Source organism: Sabethes cyaneus, chromosome 3 (genome assembly GCF_943734655.1).
Source record: "Sabethes cyaneus chromosome 3, idSabCyanKW18_F2, whole genome shotgun sequence".
Lineage (NCBI taxonomy): Eukaryota > Metazoa > Arthropoda > Insecta > Diptera > Culicidae > Sabethes > Sabethes cyaneus.
In genome coordinates, this window is record NC_071355.1 from 83,414,124 (window position 1) to 83,432,315 (window position 18,192).

The window sequence follows — 18,192 nt, forward strand, 5'->3', positions numbered from 1 at the left end:
TCTCATTCGGTGAACAGTTTGATTGTAGACCCCGTAGACGGTGTATTCTCGGAGTCTTTCTCGGCTCGCACTAGTGTCAAAAGTTATTCAGGTTGCATATCGAGAATGATCGCGGCAATACTCCTATCAGTCGTATTTATAGTTAGTGTAGTATACTATATAAAACTATGTCATCATATGTTGTTTGCAAAAAGTTTACCAACGGTGCAGCCATTTTATCCCATTATCGGAAATGCACTCTTGTTTTTGGGGAAAACTGATGAACAACGATTTGACAATGTTGCAGCCGCTATGCGCAATCCAGCTAAACTCTTCAAGTTATGGATCGGTTTCGTTCCGTTGATATGCACCAGCGAACCGGAAATGGTGCAAAGATTGCTCACTCATCCACAATGCTTGGAAAAACCATATCTTTACGATCTGTTCAAGATGAAGTTTGGATTATTTGCAGCACACTGTAAGTAACGTATTGGTTGTTATGTTTTAAATGTTTATGAATTCCAACTACAGATAATATTTGGAAGGGACAGCGTAAAGCACTCAATCCATCGTTCAACCAAAAAATCCTAAACGAATTTGTGCCAATTTTCGATAAGTGTGCTCAGAATTTAGTAAAAAACCTTTTGCAAAATCCGGAAGGCGATCCAGTGCAAGTGACACATTACATGAAACTTTGTACGTTGGAAATGGTATGTGCCACCACCATTGGGTCTGACATCAATAAAGATCCAAACACCTTTAAGCTTGCCCACTTGATAACCACGTAAGTTTTGAAATTGCGTGACTATTTCAGTTTAAGAACGTTTTTTGTAGTATTCTGGAATACGTATCAAGGAGATTTCTGAACATTTTTCTACACGCGGAATTTATCTATCGTTTGAAGACGGACTATAAAGAAGAGGAATCAATGAGGGAAGAAGCGTATAAATATGCAGATGAGGCAAAGTTTAATGCCAATTAGTATAAATAAATATTAAACTAATTTAAGTTATTAAAATTACATCGTAGATATTTCAAGATACCTTGAAGCGCAGAGCGAAACAGTCAGAAATCGTTGTGAGTTCAAACCGTGATGATTATCGAAAGCCGCAAATTTTTATTGACCAGATGTTGAACCTGCATGACGAAAAGGTTCTCAGCGACATTGAGGTCATCCAAAATGTCTACACAATGATCGCTGCAGTATGCTTTTGCACTGTGATATATCCTGTATATTTTTCTAGTTGTTTCTCCTTCAATGATCTTTCAGGGCAGTGACACCTCCGGCATTGAAATGGGAATTATTGCGCAGCTGCTCGCTATGTATCCACATCTTCAAGAGAAAGTATACCAAGAAATTAGAGAAGTCTTTCCCGCTGGAGCTGAATTGCACTTCACGACCGAAAATTTGCGACAATTACGGTACATGGAAATGTTCATCAAAGAAAGTCTTCGACTTTTTCCGGTTGGACCGAACATTGGGCGCAAAACAATGGGCGACATAGAGCTGGACGGAATGGTAGTGCCAAGTGGTACACTTCTAGCAATCAGCATTTATAACCTGCACCGACGAAAGGATGTCTGGGGTCCTAAAGCGGAAGAATTTAATCCGGAAAACTTTGCACCGGAAAGGAGTGAAGGACGCCACCCATTCGCGTATCTACCGTTCAGTGGCGGAAATCGTAACTGCATTGGTGAGTTTGGACAGAAAAACATTTTCATCTGTTGTATGGCAACTAATGAATTCTAACATTTTAGGTAATCGTTACGCCATGATTAGCATAAAGATAATGATGGTACATTTACTGAAAAATTTTCAATTTGAAAGTAACTTTAGTCTCAACGACTTACGATTTAAGTTTGATGCATTGTTAAAGTTATCTAATGAGCCGGGAATTATTCTTAAACGGCGCGAAAAATATTTTGCTGAGTGATATTCGCACAATTATTCAAATTGTGGGATTTTTAATTGCAGTAAAATAAGGAACCTATGTAGGTATATATTTAGAGAATCTATATCCTTGAAAGAGTCTATGACAGTATTTTACTTAAAAATTATAAACTACTAGCTGATTGCCCGATCTTACTCGGGGCCCCTTTGTCACTCAGTCACTTGTAAATCTGTTTTTGCAACGAAAAGTCTCATAATGCAAGAAACAAAACCCTTATTTTTTTCATTTGAATATTTGAATTTGCCAGTTCCTCTCACGTTGTCCCCCAAGCACTTGTAAATCTATCTTCTTCTCGTCTATCTGTAATCTGTCTAATCTCTATAAATCGACACAAAGCCTTTTTTACGTTTTCGAATCTCTTTATCTTTTCAATGGCCACCCTATTCCCCCTTTCATAAATAAAACTTTTACAACTGCTATCGTTCCAAATGCAAGAGAAACACACTCCTTTACCCATTCGAACCTTTCTCTCCCCTGGTAAGAGACCGTCTCCCCCGCACCCCCGGTGCTGATTCTTTTATACCAAAAAACATGTGTTTGACAAACGACGTTTGATGAAGAACAGTCCAGAAGTACCGGAGCTACGGCGAAACATACATTCATACTCACGTTCCTCGTCCCCCTACATGTTGGTTCCTTCCCAGTCAGGTCCCTCTTTTGTCACGTGGCTAATTATGCATCGGTTTGCTCATTGAAAATCGCTATAATGGAAACGAAATAAAGGTTTATTTACCGTATATTCCTGCTCGGTGCAACTCCCCTCTTTTCTTAAAATCAGTTGCACAACTGCAATCGGTTCAAATGCAAGAGAAACGCAACCCCTTTTACTTTTTTAGATCTCTGCTCCCTTGTTAGGCATTCCCCCCCTTTTGTCAATTTCCCAGTACTGATTCCCTAATGTCAAGGAACATTTGTGCCAAGTTTGATGGAGAATTGTCCAGACAGTTATGGCCTCCCCCTGTTATGAACCTCCCACTGTTATGCCCTCCCTCCTGTTATGACCCCTCCTCTTTTGTCAACCCTTCAGTTTTGATTCCCTTATGCCAAGGAACATGTATGCCAAGTTTGGTGAAGAACCGTCCAGGTGTTTCGCAGTTATGGCCTACTCTAAGATGTTGTACATAAAATAGTCAGAAACTGAAACTAACAGTTCTTATGCCCGCATTGGATTTTATTCAATTGAATAAAGTATTATCTCCCCTGTACTGATTGTATAGTTGGACAAACCGGCACTTTTGTGTGAGTGGCTCTGACTCGTCCGTTTTCTGCTGCGAACCGATTTAAATGAGCGACACATTGATATCACGGCGAGCAATCGAGTCGAGCAGGCGAGTCGAGCATTCGAGTTAAGCAGTTTAGTCGAGCAGTCGAGTCGAACAGTGGAATAGCGCAGTCAATTCGAGCAGTCTATCCGGGCCGTTGAATCAAATGGTTTAGTCAAGCAGTTCAATCAAACAATTGAGTCGAGCTGTCTAGTCGAGCAGGTAATTCGAATAGTTTATTCGAGCAGTTAAATCGAGCAGTTGAGTCGAACAGTCGAATCGAGCAGTCCAGTCGAACAGTTGAATCGAGCAGTTGAGTCGAGTTGTCCAACCGAGCAGTTAAATTGAATAGTCTAGTCGAGCAGTCGGGTCGAGTAGTAAGTCGAGTAGTCGGGTTGTGTAGTTAAGTCGAGCAGTTGAGTTGAACAGTTGAATCGAGCAGCCGTTAAATCAGTCGAATTGAGCAGTTGAGTCGAGTAGTCCAGTCGAGCAGTTCAGTTGGGCAATCAAATCGGTCAACTAGACTAGACCAGTTGAGCAATCAAGCAGTCCAGCAGTCGACCAATGAGGTGACTGAGGATAGAACCCATTGCTACGAAAGTATGCGCCCTATGTTATGCAAAATAAATTATTCATTTTTCTAGTCAAGTGCCGAATCGCACTTTTGCCCCACTAGCAGGGTACCGTGGGGCAAAAGTGCGAGGTTTGAATCCATGAAATTAGCACAGCAGTAGCTAACGAAACCATAATATCTTCAATCTGCGATATGTTTTGGCAAAAAATCTTCTCACTTTGCACGTTTCCTGTTTTCCGCTGGCGTACTGCAGCCTCCGTCAGATCGAAACTACACCAAACGTGTTTTTTGTTTCACCAGTGAATACTGTTTTCTTTCAACCAGCGTCTGTGGAGAACACAGTTTTCGACAGATTTTCCATCTCTAGTATCTGTAATACAGTGCTTAAACTGTATATAATTACCTATGCATATTTTCCTCGTCCATGAATCGCACTTTTGCCCCGTCCGCGAATCGTATTTTTGCCCCGCTAAACACTTGACGGGGTTTGATCAAACTATGGAAAAGCGAAATATATTTTGTTAATTCATCTCACTGCATTTTCAAGAGAGATGTATTTTTATTTTTTTTTACGAGTAGGGAAATCTGCTGAGCACCTTAGAAGATACGGTACTATCAGACACCTGAGAAGACAACTCAGGGAGTGGGGTTTGGTATCCCGACCCCCCTAATGAGCACCACATTATCGGTATTACTTCAGGGAGGGGCTATTGTGCTTAACGCACCCTCTTAGATAACTGCTATGGTTGTTAGGCTATTAAACAGTCGAACAGTTAAGTCGAACAACTGAGTCGAGCGGTTCAGTCGAGCAGTTCAGTCGATCAGTTGAGTCGAGTAATCCAGTCGAGCAGTTGAATCGAGCAGTTAAGTTGAGCTGTCGAATCAAATGAAAGTCAAGTTCAGTAAGGCAGTCCAGTCGAGCAGTTGAATCGAGCAGTTAAATAGAGCAGTTAAATCGAGCAGCTGAGCCGAGTATTTTAATCAAGCTGTCAAGTAGAGCGGTTGAGTCGAGCAGGTGAGTCGAGTAGTCCAGTCGAACAGTTCAATCGAGCAGTTGAGTCGAGTAGTCCAGTCGAGCGTTGAGTCGAACAGTTGAGTCGAGTAATCTAGTCGAGCAGTTTAATCGAACAGTTGAGACGAATACTCGAATCGAACAGTTTAGTCAAGCAGTCTAGTCGAGCAGTCGTTTAAGCGGCTCAGTCAAACAGTTGAATCGAGCAGTAAAGCAGACCAGTTGAATCGAGTAGTCCAGTCGAACAGTAATCAAGCAGTTGGGTCGAGTTGTCCGGTCGAGCAGTTGAGTTGAGCAATCGGGTTGAGCAGTTGAGTTGAGCAGCCGATTCAAATAGTCAATCGAGTAGTTGAGTCAAGCAGTTGAGTCCAGTAGTTTAGTCGAGCAGTTGAGTCGAGCAGTTGAGCCGAGTAGTCCAGTCGAGCAGTGGAATCGAGCAGTTGAGTCGAGCGTCGAATCGAACAGTTAAGTCAAGCAGTCTAGTCGAGTAGTTGAATCAAGCTGTCCAGTCAAGCAGTCTAATCGACCAGTCCAGTCGAGCAGTCTAATCAACCAGTTGAGCAATCGAGCAGTTCAGCAGTCAACCAGTGACCGAGGTGACTGAGAATACAACCCATTGCTACGAAAGCATGTCGTCCTATCAGGGGGATGTTTTTAGTTACCGCTAAGCCTCTTATGACATTCTGGTTTTCGGTACAGACATAAGCCTCTTATATAGGGGAATGTCGTCGTGGTTGGGCCGCCTTTTTGATATTCGCCCGTAACTTCCGTTTCAAAAAGAATTTTTAAAATCTAAATATATCGTTGAAAAGGTCTAAGAATAAACTATATTTCTGGAAAATCTTGAACTGATTGCTTAAAAAATAATAAAGTTATAGACATTTACGTGAAGACAAAAAATGTTGTCATACTCGGGCCACGTTGTACAGGTTGGGCCACCGCTCTTAATCTAAGAAATACGTATTGAAATTCTATGTAGAGACATTAAAAGAATGAATTTCGTGAGCAACGGCCCTTATAAGTATAAATATCCTATTTTTAATAGCATCTTTGCGAAATTTTTGGTGATCTTGTAAAATCAATATTACTACAACCGCGTTTCCCGAAGTGTACTACTGCAATGAAAAATCAACAACAATCTAGGTTTTTATTGGTACTAATTTTGCTTTATTTCATCACATTTCCCGCGACTGACGTTCTCTAGCGAAAATTGCGCTTCTGTGCTTAAAATTATGGTGGCCCAACCATGACTACACAAGTGGCCCGACCTTTACAATAAGCGCTTTTGTGGCATTTACCCCCTTACCCCCGTACGTCCTAACTGGACGGGATTTTTCAATATCCTTCGAATAGAGCACAACACACTTAATAAATTTTCAATATTTAGCCCGATAATTGCATTTCATGAATCATTTCTTGAAGTAAAGTTAACTGCACCTGCAAAACTTTTTTTGTATTGATTCAATCAGTGAATTCAGTACGCGTGTTTTGAATACACGATTGAAACTCATAATATTGTGAAAAGTTAGCTGTCACAGTAAGAAGTTTTACATTGCTTGTATATATGTATCACGAGTTACTAAAACTGAAAAAATCGTGGTGGCCCGACCATAACAGTGGCCCGACGATGACGGCATTACCCTACCTAAATAGAAGATAGATTTTTAGTTTTTGGTTCTGTTTGCTTAAAATTAGCTCTGCTACAAAAAATATGCTTGCTAGTTCAATCTTGTTAGTACTTTCATTAGAAAGCTGAGAAAATTTTGTACTGAAAATTGCCCTTCAATCTTCTACTTCATGAAATTTAGTAACTGCTCAGAAGCAAAAAGCTTGAAAAAAGTGTTTCTTGAGGCGTTTTCATCAATTTTTTTTAAAACGCGTGATAAGGTTAGTTGCTTTTGTCTACCGATTTGAAGCTCTGATATCATTTTACAGCTCAATTTTTGGAGCTATCTGTTTTAGATTCGTTGCAATTTAATTTTTAAAATATCGTGTTGAGTGTTGAATTAGCATCTGAAAACTGCAAGTATTTATACATCACGCATAGCACACTAGATCACCGCGTGCAACGGACACCTGCCTGCACAGTCCTACAAACCTCAAACCACTAAGGTTCTCGGACGGTGCGTAAAAGTTTCTGAATCTACAACCGTACTCCTTACTGGGCTATCATTGCTTAACAATCAGCGACGCCACAGCAAAGGTGAATGTCCGGGAGTTCCTCTGGAGAATACGTTTTGATGCTGCAATCGTTATCAGAAACGTGTTAAAGAGACGCAAGAAGATTGTTTCATCGTTGTTTTCCTTTCGCGCCAGACCATGTCTGTCACACGCGGTGATCTAGTGTGCTATGCGTGATGTTTGAGTTCGTGCAGTTTCCAGACCCTAATTCAACTCCCAAAACGATTCGTTTAAAATTGAATTGCAATGAAACTAAAAGAGATAGGCGTTTCATGCCAAAAAATTAATAGTAGAACAATTAGAGCTTTAAATTGATAGAAAAAAACAATCAACTTTACCCCGTTTTTCAGGAAACTTTTTATGATAACGTTTTGATAAACATGTATTTCAAAACATTTTGCTTCTGAAAAGTAACTAAACTTCATGAAGTAGGAAGTTTAAGGACAACTTTCAGTACAAAAGGTTTTCAGCTTACGATAGAATAGAATTGAGCTAGCCGGCATACTTTTTGTACTACAGCTAATTTAAAGCAAACAGAACCGAAAACTAAATATGTTTAATATCTCTGCAACGATTCAGATTTGACCATATGCCTAGAGGGTTTTTTTATATCAAATGTGGTTCTCTATCTCCTTCTGAAATATTTGCTTCGAGTTATCAAACACTGACTTGACTTATTCACTACTGCCAAGCATTAAGTAAACTGTTTCGCCTGAAATGATTGAATTATTTGTCAAAATTTATTTGTATACTACAACAGTGTCTAAATGCGATTACTCTCTTATTTTTCAAAAAAAAAATCCTGGAGTGCGATTTGACGTGTTGATCCAACAAGTTACAATCAATCAATGCGATATAATACGTACCAAGTCTATATTTCATTTATCAACTGCTATATACTTCGTTTGTATTCTGCCCCTCTATTTGTCAGTTCTGTGTTGTTAATTACATTTTTGAAAGCCGTTTGAATTGTAAGGAGACTCTTGAAAAAAAAAACACGCGGAGCATTCCGTGCTTACTAAACCTTATGTGCCAGTAAGCACATGCGAATTAAATAAAACCCACTGGTTATCTACCCTGCCAACTGACACCGGTCGGCGATCGGTCGGCTTTGGTAAAACATGTTCTGCATTTTCCCAGCTAGCCAGCCACATTGGCGGCTTGGCCCGGTGCATGTTAAGGTTCTGCGTGTACACACCATGCTCGATTTTCCCGATCAGGCCACTGTCCAGTGATGACTGTTTTTACTCCATTGTACCACTGCAGAAAACAGTCAGTGCTGGGGCTAGTTTCGAACGTGACGGCGGCGGTTCGAGCGTCGGCGATTTAGAATCGACACGATACAAGTGAAGAATACCGGTGAAGCGCAGTGGTACCCGTGACATCACGATGATCACAATCACTCTTATAGCATTGTTTTCGTTGTCCTACTACCTTTACTTTAAAATACGTTTCCGGTTTGCCGATAAAATTCCAGCGGTGGAACCAGTATTGCCCTTCTTCGGAAATGGCTTGGACTTTTTTCAAAAAAATGCTGTTGAGATATGGGAGAGTTTGTCGCGTCCATTTTTCGATGATAAGCGAATTTTCAAGCTAAACTTTGGACCGATTGTGATTCTGTGCATAAACCATCCGGATCTGTTCCAGAAGGTGATAATGGAATCGGCTAGTATGGAAAAACCATACGTGTACAACTTCCTGCGGGTGGAACGTGGTTTGCTACTGGGACAATGTATGTAGTTTTTGTTTGATATGATTAGTGAAATGTTCTGTTTAATACTCTCATTTTAAATCGCTTTTTACTCAGTTACCAAATAAAGAACAGTTCTTCAAATTAATAAAACTGCTAAAAAATAAAGCGCAGTTGCAACATTTACAAACATATAAACACAAATATAAAGTTACATAATAAACGATTTCTGTTAGTTACGTTCAAGTGATTTTACCTATCTATGCAACTACAGAAACTTAACTAATATTCTTGTTTTACATCACAGTGCATACTGTTACTTTACTATTTTTTTTTCGTTTCAATAAATTGCAAAGCAAGGTTTTTAAGTATTGACTATTAAGCCAACTATAAATGGTGAGATACGCAGCCATATTTTTTATTTGTAAACTTCTACGCCGTGCTTCTATTTGGTAAGATAACACATTTGTAAGGCGATGTACTTTATTAATTAAACCACATTTTGACTGATTTCTGATATTGTGATTGTGTTTGCAGTTTATCGATAATTTAATAAATAATCAATATAAGAAATATAAAGATAGTTGACTGGGACGGACTTTATGGAAAAGCCGTTCTCGTGCTTTTCCATAGCTGTTATGGTCAATGGTATCATACGCAGCTTTAAAATCAGTGGAAAAATTGTGCGTGTTAACTCTGTATTCACCGACTTTTTGAAGGACAGCCACAGCGTAAATATTTAGCTAAATAGCTGATAATCCTTCAACAAAGCCGGCTTAATAAATTTCTACAAATCTGTTCACTATTGGCCAGAGTCGTCGAAAAATGATCGCACCGAACGATCAACAACCCAACGCCTCTGTATGGAACGCCAAATACAACAAATAAATTGTATAAAAATGGCGGTTTGTAGTTGGCATTGACAACGGTGATCGCACGATTATTTTCACAGTTCACAGTGCACAGTGACGCTCCTCCATACAAAGCTTGGCCAAAATTCAAAAGTTACTTCAAATCGGCTGAATATAACATCTTTAACTAATTTTGGGTCACTGATTTCAAATTTGGGATCAGAAATCGAAAAACCTGATCGCTCATTAGGGTGGTTCACAAAATTAAAACAAATAGTTTCGTTTTTTTACTTGTTTTATAGCAGTTTTTGTTTTTGAGATGGCAAATTTTGTATTTGCCGTTGAAAGCACAAAAACATGTATCATAATGCATTAGGGTGGTTCACAAACCATAAAAAAAATTATTACAAAAAAACTTTAGTATATTGCGATATTCACTAAGCTCGTCCAAACTATAGAATTAGCTCTTCGAAGCGTCATCGTAAGGTGTCTTCGCTATATAAAAATAAATTCAAATCGGTTCAGTAATTCAACAGTTACGAATTTTTAGTGGAAGAAAATTGGTCACAAATGCTGATTTTTGGCATCACCCTAACTCAGAAAAAGTCACCCTAAGCGCCAAATAAAAAGTCAGGGGTCTAACATTTTCCGAAAAGAAACAACTACACAAAATTTGAACAAACCCGGAGCATTTATAATTAGGACTTTCGTGTAATTCTCCTATGGAAGAGAAAATCATTCCGTCATGTAAGAAGAAGAAATCACTTCGAATATACCCGCCAAAAAATCGATATTACTACCTTAGCGCAGCAAAGCGCAAAAAGCCACCTAGATTTCCGAAAAGTAGAGAAAATTTCGTATAAGATGCAATTAACGTGATCGTTTTCTGACGTTTCCCACCATCCCATCCTTGATCGCTGAATATTGGTGTTGAGTTTCCCATACATTTTGTATGGAAGAACAAAATATCATTCTTCAACATGTTCAACCTCAGTTATTTGTCAAAAATTCATTTTAACTTAAAACTGGCTAGAATTTTCATGTTAACCTCCCAAAGTATTCCAGAAAATGATAAAAATATAATAATGGAAAAAGCTTGAAATTGGATTTTTGACTTTTGGCCAGCTTTGCGCCATAGTGCAGTGGTCCAAAAGGGCGAAAAGCGGAACTTTTTTCCTAGTGTCTTTTGTTTGCATTTTATCATTTACGGTCTTCAGCACGGTTGTTCGTATGAATATCCCCCTTAATCTAAAACTGTCAAAAGTTCGTCATTGCTCACTATAATGAAAATAAAAAAATAACTTTGTTGTGTTAGGAAATATGGACATAGTTTTTTCGGCAAAGTTGTAAATATTGTAAAAATAAGCAACTTTGCTGAAGAAATAAAATTTCTATCTTTATCGAGTGCTGAACTATAGGGCATATTCTTTAAAACTTCTTTGAAAATTGGTTTGTCATACTTAGCTTTTGTAAGTTGCTCTTTCAATAATCGCCTAGAACCATATACCATAAAAAAACTGTTCATTTCCTATGGGTGGGATGGCCACAGGTAAAAGCGGAAGGTGCAAATAGGAAAAATGGCTTTGTTTTTCTTTCTTTATAGGGTTTTATAAGGATTTCCGTAAAGAAAACAGGGGTCACATTGCGATTCTCGTTTCGAGTGATTTTGGTTCGTTTCAACCACGTTAAACGAATGGGCGAAACGAACCAAAATCACTCGCAACGAGAATCGCAATGTCACCCCAGATGTGCAGGTGGCCGGACTAAAGAGGGGGAGCTGACAATGGGGAGGAGCGTTCAAAAGAGGAACAAGCGTTGTATTTTTGCATTATAAGCATTTCGGTTACAATAACCGATGTTCAAGTGGCTGTGAAACAAAGGCTCTCCGAATAAGATCGGGCACTCAGCTAGTCTTTTATAAAAGTACGGGAGATTGCTGCATGTTGTAACCAATTTTGTTTTCGGTCCATAAAACTTAATCAGATTGTTTTAGGTGTAAGTGTTACACGTCGTCTTTCGTCGTCTGACATCTCTCCTTCTAGTGGTCATTTCAGTCAGGTTGATGACATCGACGATGGAATTCCTCATTGGATATCTCAGATGTCAGGTCACCAGGCACGAATGAATATCGCAGACACCGATTGATAAATACCTGCAGTTATTACGTTGTCTGCGCTGAGACGCATCCCAAGTAACAATTCTAAAGCCACTTGGTTTTACTTGAATTTTATAAAGGTTTTATTGCGGTGTTAATCATTAGCTCTGGGTTTATTGTGGTATTGCGCAATATCAAGAGAATACGAGTCCAAACACACTTATAGCTAGTTAGAAAACCATAATAAAACTGCTAATAAAGCAAATTTATTGTGGTTGCTTATATTACCACGTTAAAACTTCTTGGCTACATCACGTCTCTTATAAACTTACTATAAGCGTGGCGTGGCAATACAAAATGGCGCATCAATCAAAATTGATCTTATCGCGGTTACTTGTCAAACCGAAATAAATCTGTTAGTTTTATACAGCTATTCAACCGGTAACACCCTAACCAAACAGTTTTTTTGCTGCTATTATGAAAAATACCAAAGTTCAACACTAAAATCATTTTTTTATGCGAAGCCATATTGCCATATTGTAGTATTTTGATTTATCTCGCAAACAACAGTTCGTCAAAGCAAAGTGTTTTGCAGAAAGAAAGTTATTATCTATCGGTTTTCCTGTCAGAGGAAGCAGCTAAAATGATTTTGCTAGAAATTGAGATTGACTAAGTGAATATTTTCAATTTGCTAAAAAAAATAGTTTTCGAAAATCGCAACATTTCAGTGGCGCGTTGATTATATCGACCTATCATATCAATATGCACGATGAAATTAAATGCGCACATGCAAACCAAAGAAATTGCTTAAAATTTAATAAATATTCTATGGGATATTTTATTCTGGTCGCTGTAAACCAAATCGTTCAGAATGATCTGTCAGTAAAATTTAAACTTTTCTGATCACGAATATATTTTCAAGTTGACAACTTATTTAGTTTTTGCCAGAAAAGCGAAACGCGAAAAGCGAAAAGCTTTTCTAAATCATGGCGATGGCTGTCAAGCAGCGAAAGCTTAACCGGTTTTATTGCTGCTTTCAGAAGAGCGTGATACGACTACTTCAGTTTAAAACCTGATTCTTATAGCGGTTAAGAAAATTCTGAGGAGTGGGCCACTTGGTCAGAAAGCAGTTTTATAGCGGTCATCTGAAAGTTCTGGTGGAGCTCATAGTTTTATTACGGTTTTATGAAATTGGTCATGAAAACCACTATACGAACGTAATAAAACCTGGAATTGTTACTTGGGATACGATCATCTATGGGCTTCCATCGAATAACTACACGGAGAATAAAAAAGTAGTTTCAACCATATTTATGGTTGTTTTACGCACAAACAAAAATTTCGTTTTGTTTCAAACTGAAATATATGATTGAAATGAAAATATTTATTGTTACATCAATGTCAACTTCAAATTTGAAAATACTTTACTTTTAATTCAAAACTGTTATTTACTTGATTCAAACAGAATCTCGTTTGGAAACAACAATATTTTCAGGTTGTTATAAAAATATTTTATTGAGGCTTAAAACAACAATCATTTTGTTTGAAACAAACCGGAGCTTTTTCGCTCCGTGAGTTGCTTTTGTTTTCCTACACTACGACACCGACTCCACGTGCTGTCTTACTTCCGCTACTGCAGTAGATGTGGTACTTGAAGGAAGAGCCTGCAATAGGGTCTACTGCACGCAACTCCCTTTCTACGGAATATGGTCTCCGAACGTCCTAAATAGCAGCACTATCCACTCAACGTCGATGTATGTAGCTCTGTCGGAGGTTTCGAATATTATAAATTTCGTTTTCAAATCTATAAACTTTGCTTATATGCAAAATCACATGAAATTATGGGACCCATCGATCCAAATCTCTAGATTATTAGATAAAAAAATTGAATGTAATTGCTTTAGAAATTGACTAAATACCATTAATCAACGATTGCAACCATTTTATGTCTAAAAAGTTCGCCAAGAGCTATTCGTCCGGTGCAAATAAATTATTGACATCCTGCGATAAGACGTGGTCCTACGGCAATAAAAATATTATTGTTCAAAACCACATAACTTTTTTACATGATCATACTCAAGGCGTCATTTTTTCGTCGTTTAAAGCATGTATGCGGAAACTGATTGATATTTAAGCACATTTTTGTAGGTGGAATATCTTGTGTTGCCAAAAACGAATCTTTTTGTTGCCAAAATCGAGGCATGCCAAAATCGAACCATGCCAAATTCGAAACCCCACTGTATAATAAAAAGTATAATAAAAATAACACAAATCATTTATCATGCAGCATGTAACTCTTTTTCCATTAATCTACACTAGTTCAACATTGCGAAACCATAATTCTCAGATTAACAGTGGCCGGACGAATTATTACATAATACTATTTTCTCAAGCAGGTTGAATCCGTCATTATGCGGCGGGTAGAAGGCACCGACCGACAACTGATCGTACATGATATCAATTAGCCGGTACTAATCGAAACTGCACATATCCGTTCTAGGATCCGAAGGCGTTATGTGAAACTCCAAACCCGTTTCCGAAGCACTTCAATATCAAGCATACACGAAAGCCAATGCACGTTTCACATCAAATTATAGTTCAATCATGCTCACGAGTTACACAATATGGTCACATTAAATTGTCTCGAATCTCGAAGAATAAAACAAACCGGTACACGGGTGTGTCCACCAAGTACCGTTCCATACAAGTTTCGCCAATATCTCAAAAGGATTCGAGCGTGTGGAGCATTGAGCATAAATGGTTTGGTTTTAGAAAGTTTGATTAAAATTTGCATCGATTAATTTGTCTGCGTAGTGGCTGGTTAGTGGTAATAGCTTTAATTTTCCATTTAGATCATCATTATAGCAAGAAGGGCTTGTATGATAAGTGTTGCAATGTCGATGGTATTGAAAAATTGTTCATGCTAGCTTGCTGCTGCTTCCATGCGTATGTGTACATATGTAGAAGTTGGAAACAAGCGTTTACAATGAACCTTTTCACCTCAGCTAACAAAGCGGCAATAAGCTACTCTAAACAAAGGAAAACATGTACGATATTGACATGCATTATTAGAAAATGGGTAATTAGAGGAAAAAAATAAAACGAGAACAAAAACCAAGTTTCTTGACCCGCTTGTAAACAATGACCGAACATTTTCTAATAAGGCCCTTCCTTTCAGTTCCTTTCAATAGCATTCGTGTTATGAACTTGAAACTGGAAAATACACAACATTTTTCAAAGTTGGTGCGTAGCCTTTAATTGAACCGCGCAGTGTCTTAAAATGTTCACCAGCAACCGGCTGTTCGAGTTCAATTTGATCAAATAGAAGCGTGAATGAATGCAAAAGGTTAATTTTTTAACACTATGTTTTGCTCAATTGTTTTGCACAATAAAACATTCTCCTTCAGCGGCGTGTCATTTCATAATAGATACTCGGATGACTATTGAAATTGACTTTCTAAAGGAAGCTCATTACTTCTGTTCTTGAGAAATATCCTAATGTTACGAAAATCATTAATATATTACTGGCTACTTGTCATTAGTAAAAAAGCTTTGCCAACCATTCTTTGCATTTTTATATAATTAATTTTTGTCTGTAATATTGTTGAACGAAGCATCTCTATATCTTTTGTATTTATGACGCTATAAGCCTGCTACCCCGTTGGTAGCAAAAAGAGCACTCTTTTGCCTACTAACGGCATTGCAGCCCAATAGCGCCGTAAATACAAAAGATAAAATTTTACTTTCTTCAGCAATATTGTAGATAATTACTACTACTACAAATACCCCATACACCACTTTTTCAAATTTTGCTTGGTTGAGGTTCAGTAATCAAAAGAGCAATATCGATACGAACAGAGCATGCCAAGCCTGTGCATAACTCAAGCTTCTGGACGAGACAATGAAGCCATGAAATATTGGAAGCGTTTTTCATAAGTAATATTTTAACACTTTCATTTTAAACAAAGCAAGTTTTATAGAAAGCATAATACCTAGGTATTTGATCTCGGCATTAACTGTGTAAACAATATTAGTTCAATATTGCAGCTGCTGCTAAAACAATATAATGCCCGTTTCAGTTTTAGCTCTATTTGTAGCTAACTTTTAACCATAAATCAAACTTGTCTCATAGAATTGGCTAATTGAAAACAATTAGCCAAACATAGGTTCATATGATTCGTCATAGCAATCAAGTGAAAGTCTTTATTGGATGCAATGTGTTGTACAACATTAATTTAGAGCAATGAAAAAATCGCCTCAATTAGCCATAAAAGCAGTTTATAACTATCCGTTGCTAAAGCAACCACAGCGCTAATTGTGAACATTGATGTCGCTTACAAAATGTAAATGTAAATCAAATTACCTTCATAGACATGTTTATAATGTACTAGCTGACCCGACAAACTTCGTATTGCCACAAATTAACCTGTGTTGTACATAAATCATGAATCTCGGATGATCTTTGTCACTTCTCGAGTTTTGCAAGCCCCCCAGTGGGCGGCGCTTCCGACGGCGGGTCACCGGCAACACTCGCGACCGGCTCGTCCTGAATGATCTAGTGTTACTATAGATAGTTTTTGTGGTCTTGTTATTGATTAATGTTTTATGGAAGAGTCTCGAATTTCTCGAGTTGGATTAGTTTTTGAGTTTCGCAAAAATTTCTGTTTTATTTGTATGAGAGTCCATATCCCCCTACCACAGGGGTGAGAGGTCTCTAACTATCATAAAATAAATTCAAGACTCAAAAATCTCCTACATGCTAAATTTGGTTCCATTTGCTTGATTAGTACTCAAATTATAAGGAAATTTGTATTTCATTTGTATGGGAGCCCACCCTCTTAAAAGGGAAAGGGGTCGTAATACACCACAGAAAAAAAATTCTGCCATCTAAAACTCTCACATGCCAAATTTGGTTCCATTTGCTTGATTAGTTCTAAAGTTATGAGCAAATTTGTATTTCGTTTGAATGGGAGCCCCCCCCTCCTAAAAAGGTAAGAAGTCCTAATTCATCATGGGAAAAATGGTTGCCTCCAAAAACACCCACATGCCAAATATGGTTCCATTTGCTTGATTAGTTCTCGAATTATGAGGAAATTTGTATTTCATTTGTGTAGAAGCCCCCCCTCTTGAAGTGTGGAAGGATCCTAATTCACCGTAGAAAATATTTTTGCCTCCAAAAACCTCCACATGCCGAATTTGGTTCTATTTGCTTGATTAGTTCTCGAGTTATGGGGAAATTTGTATTTTATTTGTATTGGAGCCCCCCCTCCTAATGTGGGAAGAGGTCCTAATTCATCACAGAAAAAATTCTTGCCTCCAAAAACACCTACACGCCAAATTTGGTTCCATTTGCTGGATTAGTTCTCGAGTTATGAGGAAATTTGTATTTCGTTTGTATAGGACCCCCCCTCCTAAAGTGGGGAGGGGTCCCAATTCATCATTGAAAAAAAAATTGTCTCCAAAAACACACACATGCCAAATTTGGTTCAATTCGCTTGATTAGTTCTCGAGTTATGAGGAAATTTGTATTTCATTTGTACAGGAGCCCATCCTCTTAAAGTGGGGAGGGGTCCTAATTCACCATAGAAAATTTTCTTGCTCTCGAAAACCTTCACATGCCAAATTTGGTTGCATTTGCTTGATTAGTTCTCGAGTTATGAGGAAATTTGTATGGAAGTCCCCCCTCTTAAAGGGGAGAGGAGTTATAATTCCTCTTATAAAGAGGGGAGGGGTCTCAATTCACCATAGAATAAATTCTTGTCACCAAAAAAAAACACCCACATGCCAAATGTTGTTCTATTTGCTTGATTAGTTCTCGAGTTAGGAGGAAATTTGTATTTCATTTGTACAGGAGCCCCCCCTCTTAGAGTGGGGAGGGGTCCTAATTCACCGTAGAAAATTTTCTTGCCCTCGAAAACCTTCACATGCCAAAGTTGGTTCCATTTGCTTGATTAGTTCTCGAGTTATGAGGAAATTTGTATGGAAGCCCCCCCTCTTAAAGGGGAGAGGAGTTACAATTCCCCTTATAAAGAGGGAGGGGTCTCAATTTACTATAGAATAAATTCTTGTCACCGAAAACACCCACATGCCAAATTTGGTTCTATTTGCTTGATTAGTTCTCGAGTTATGAGGAAATTTGTATTTCATTTGTATAGGAGCCCCCCCTCCTAAAGTGGGGAGAGGTTCTTATTCATCATAGAAAACATTCTTGCCTCCAAAAACACCTACATGCCAAATTTGGTTCCATTTGCTGGATTAGCTCTCGAGTTATAAGGAAATTTGTATTTCGTTTGTATAGGAGCCCCCCCCCCTCTTAAAGTGGGGAGGGGTCCCAATTCATCATAGAAAAAAATTTTGTCTTCAAAAACACACACATGCCAAATTTGGTTCCATTTGCTTGATTAGTTCTCGAGTTATGAGGAAATTGGTATTTCATTTGTACAGGAGCCCCCCCTCTTAAAGTGAGGAGGGGTCCTAATTCAACATAGAAAATTTTCTTGCCCTCGAAAACCTTCACATGCCAAATTTGGTTCCATTTGCTTGATTAGTTCTCGAGTTATGAGGAAATTTGTATGGAAACCCCCCCTCTTAAAGGG

The 18,192-nt window shown here is 38.3% G+C and overlaps 1 protein-coding gene across 1 annotated transcript; it reads left to right on the top strand.

Moving 5' to 3' along the window:
* Positions 1-291: 291 nt before the first annotated feature.
* Positions 292-8,778, top strand: LOC128739807 (cytochrome P450 4c21-like). The gene is made up of 8 exons (XM_053835309.1): positions 292-457; positions 511-763; positions 814-940; positions 1,009-1,182; positions 1,250-1,673; positions 1,738-1,806; positions 8,438-8,692; positions 8,768-8,778. The coding sequence occupies exons 1-8, from the start codon at positions 292-294 to the stop codon at positions 8,776-8,778; spliced, it is 1,479 nt and encodes a 492-aa protein (XP_053691284.1).
* Positions 8,779-18,192: the final 9,414 nt, after the last annotated feature.

Coding starts and splice junctions, on each gene's coding strand:
- LOC128739807 (XM_053835309.1), top strand. CDS start 292: ATGCGCAATCCAGCTAAACTCTTCAAGTTATGGATCGGTTTCGTTCCG. Junction 764..813: donor CTTGCCCACTTGATAACCAC/GTAAGTTTTGAA, acceptor CGTTTTTTGTAG/TATTCTGGAATACGTATCAA. Junction 1,674..1,737: donor CGGAAATCGTAACTGCATTG/GTGAGTTTGGAC, acceptor CTAACATTTTAG/GTAATCGTTACGCCATGATT.